Source organism: Triticum aestivum, chromosome 2A, assembly GCF_018294505.1.
Source record: "Triticum aestivum cultivar Chinese Spring chromosome 2A, IWGSC CS RefSeq v2.1, whole genome shotgun sequence".
Taxonomy (NCBI): Eukaryota; Viridiplantae; Streptophyta; class Magnoliopsida; order Poales; family Poaceae; genus Triticum; species Triticum aestivum.
The window spans coordinates 519,221,068-519,223,939 of NC_057797.1; the positions used below are offsets into that span (position 1 = coordinate 519,221,068).

The 2,872-nt window shown below is 49.9% G+C and overlaps 1 protein-coding gene across 2 annotated transcripts; it reads left to right on the plus strand.

The window, feature by feature from the left end:
* Positions 1-407: 407 nt before the first annotated feature.
* Positions 408-2,236, plus strand: LOC123189197 (uncharacterized). 2 transcript variants are annotated; one of them, XM_044601545.1, is made up of 2 exons: positions 408-691; positions 875-2,236. In XM_044601545.1, exon 2 carries the CDS (start codon positions 1,354-1,356, stop codon positions 2,128-2,130), a length of 777 nt encoding a protein of 258 aa, XP_044457480.1. In that variant the 5' UTR covers positions 408-691; positions 875-1,353; the 3' UTR covers positions 2,131-2,236. The 2 variants fall into 2 exon arrangements, with proteins under 2 accessions (XP_044457480.1, XP_044457481.1); XM_044601546.1 differs by having other exon boundaries at positions 426-740.
* The last annotated feature ends 636 nt before the right edge of the window (positions 2,237-2,872 follow it).

Below are 2,872 nucleotides of genomic sequence, written 5' to 3' on the forward strand. Positions count from 1 at the left end.
CTCTGTAGCTAAGCACCTGCGAGGTGGCGGTCATCGGTGTGCACAACCTCATCGTTCTAATATATGTTTATTTTTTTCTCCCGTTGCTACACACCGACATAATTGCTAGTATGAGTAAGAATTACAATAAAATCTAAACATCTTCTTCATCGTATCAATTTCTACTGAAAGAAATACTTCCAAGACTTCGGTAAGAAGGCTGACGGGAGCAACGATGGTGTCATTTTTTTGTCCGCACAAATATTACCAATAAAGGTGAAAGTGTCTTAAGTCGCTCGCCCAAAAAAAATGAGAAGTCTTGATCAATAAACGTATTTGAGCCGAGGATGATTCTGTAGAAGTGCAGGTTGTCAAATCACAGTATATAGATTTTTTTTCTTTTGAGATACAAGTGTGGTGGGCCATCGGGCAAGATGCTTAGGCGTGATCCAGGTTAGCCCAATAAACAGCCCATTATGCGACGAAGGAGAGGATTAGCGAGCGATGCCGATGCCTGCATTAGCCGACCGATTAGCGATATACTCCGCCGCCGCCTGCCGCCCGCCGCCGCTCTCGCTCACGCTCCACCGCCGCCGCCAGGACCTCCAGTGATCGCGGGACGGAGAGGAGAGGCGAGGCGGCGCAGGGCAGGGTGTGGATTGAATCTGGCGCATCGTCCGTCCCCGATTCGCCCTCACCGCAGGCAGGGCAGGTACACAGATCCCTTTCCTTCGGTGATTGCTAGCTGCGAATTGATTTGGGTAGGTGTTCACCACCGATCTCGTCTGATCTGGCCGTCGTCTCCGTCACGCCACCAGATTGCTAATCGTTTTCGGAATCCAACTCCTCCCCTCCCTCCAATTCCAATTCCGATTCTAACACTGAGATTTTGCAGGGCGGCGGCAGGGCCATCATATAATAAATTCAAGGCTCGATCTTTCTGCCGAAACTCTTCAAGGACGCGTGATTGGTGAACACAGAGGCAGAGCTGCAGCAGGAGGAGGATTAGATAGATTACTCTGTTATTACTATTAGGTCCTGTCAAATCGCAGTGGGGATGTCTAATAAGCGCCGGGGATATGCCCGCGACGGCGGTGAAAAGAGGTCGCGGCGGATCAAGCATCTGTACCTCGTGTTGGATGACTGGACCAAGGGGTACAGCATCCACAAGATCCAAGCCGACAGCTTCAACTCTGACTCTGACTCTGACTCTGATGACCAGCACAGGGGCGCTGCCCGGCACCTCCCGGAGCCTCCGACCCTGCGGTTAGAGTGCCCGGTTGGCACTGTACCTCATCCCGGCATGTCGTTCTCTGCCTTGGGCACCAAGATCTTCACCTTCATGTCCTCATCTACGACACCAAGACGGCGGCAATGACGATTGGCGCCCATGCCCCTGCTGACATGGTCTGTGGCTTCGGCATCACCGTGGTCGTTGATGAGATGCTCTATGCATTATCTTACCACTTCCGCGAGAAACAACACTCCTTTGGGGTCATGTCATGGGGGTCCACCGCGCCGGATGCGCTGCAACAACCAACCGAGGGCTGGTCCTGGAAGACTCTGCCGCCACCACCGCCAACGTTCCACCGCCGAGTCAACTCCTATGCACTACACCCGGATGGATGCACCATCTTTATGTCCACAGCTAACTTCATGACGGCACCTAGCAAAGGTTGCATGGGCACCTACTCATTCAACACCAAGGATTCTGTGTGGAGATGGCATGGGGAGTGGGCCTTGCCATTCAGCGGCCAAGCACACTTTGACAGGGAGCTCAACGCTTGGGTTGGCCTTCATTGGGATGGCTACATCTCTGCTTGCCAAGTTGCCTCCCCCAGCTGCCACAGCACGACTCCAACGTTGCAGCTGGACTGCCAGACAACCAAGGAGAAGTTGTTCTGCAAGGACCGGAAGCCGCAGATGGGAGCCTCTCTCACCTACATGGGCACGAGCAAGTTCTGCCTCGTCGAGGGAGTGGAGGAGGAACAGGCTCTCGGAGGCCATGATGGCTGTGTGCTCCATATCACCATATTTGGGCTCAAGTTCAATCACAAGGGAGAGCTGCGGATCACAGATCACCGCTCCACGCGCTCCTTCATAGTGTCTAGTCATAAAGATCACTTTATGCCTGTAGCATTTTGGATGTAGAAACCCGTTTGGCTTGTTCCAAAATCCTTGCTTGACTGTCACTGGTTCATGTTGTGCTTTGTCCTCCTAGAAAGTGGAATCAATAAAAAGTTCTGTTTGCTTGGAAGTTGTGCGATACTTGATCCGTGTATTCTATTTTTTGGTATGCTAGTTATTGATGTACTCCCTCCGTCCAAAAATAAGTGACTCGGTTTTGAGTCACTTATTTTGGGACGGAGGGAGTATTGTCACTAGATCTCTTGCTGAAACATATATATGTGGGAAGATGGCCATGGTCCTATGGTTGAACAAAACTAACATGATAGGCTGTTGGTCGGATAAAAGCGAAAGCGCGCTGGAAAATTAAGCCTGACAATTGTCTGGATGCAAAATATAGGTGACTTCATATTTCGGTTGGAATTGGTAAGGCCAAAATATTGCTAGTAGGTTTAGGTTATTGTTCTTTTTTTTAAAGGGTTTGGGTGGCTTATTGACCATGGGTTGACAGCAGTGAAATTACCATCATATATATCATAACAAAAGATAGCACACCAATTGTTTGCTTTGATCTTGCAGGATCTGGAAGTTATCAAGAAGCTCATAGAGCGCACTTATCCATAAAGTGCGCACCACCTGCCCGATTTAATTTGGAGGCCTGATGGAGAAGGTTGCATGCTACTGTTATTTCGAAGCATGAATGTGGCACTCAGCCTTGTGTCGTAAGTCTTTTAATTCTTGCTCTGTTTTTTTTTGGCTGTTCGTG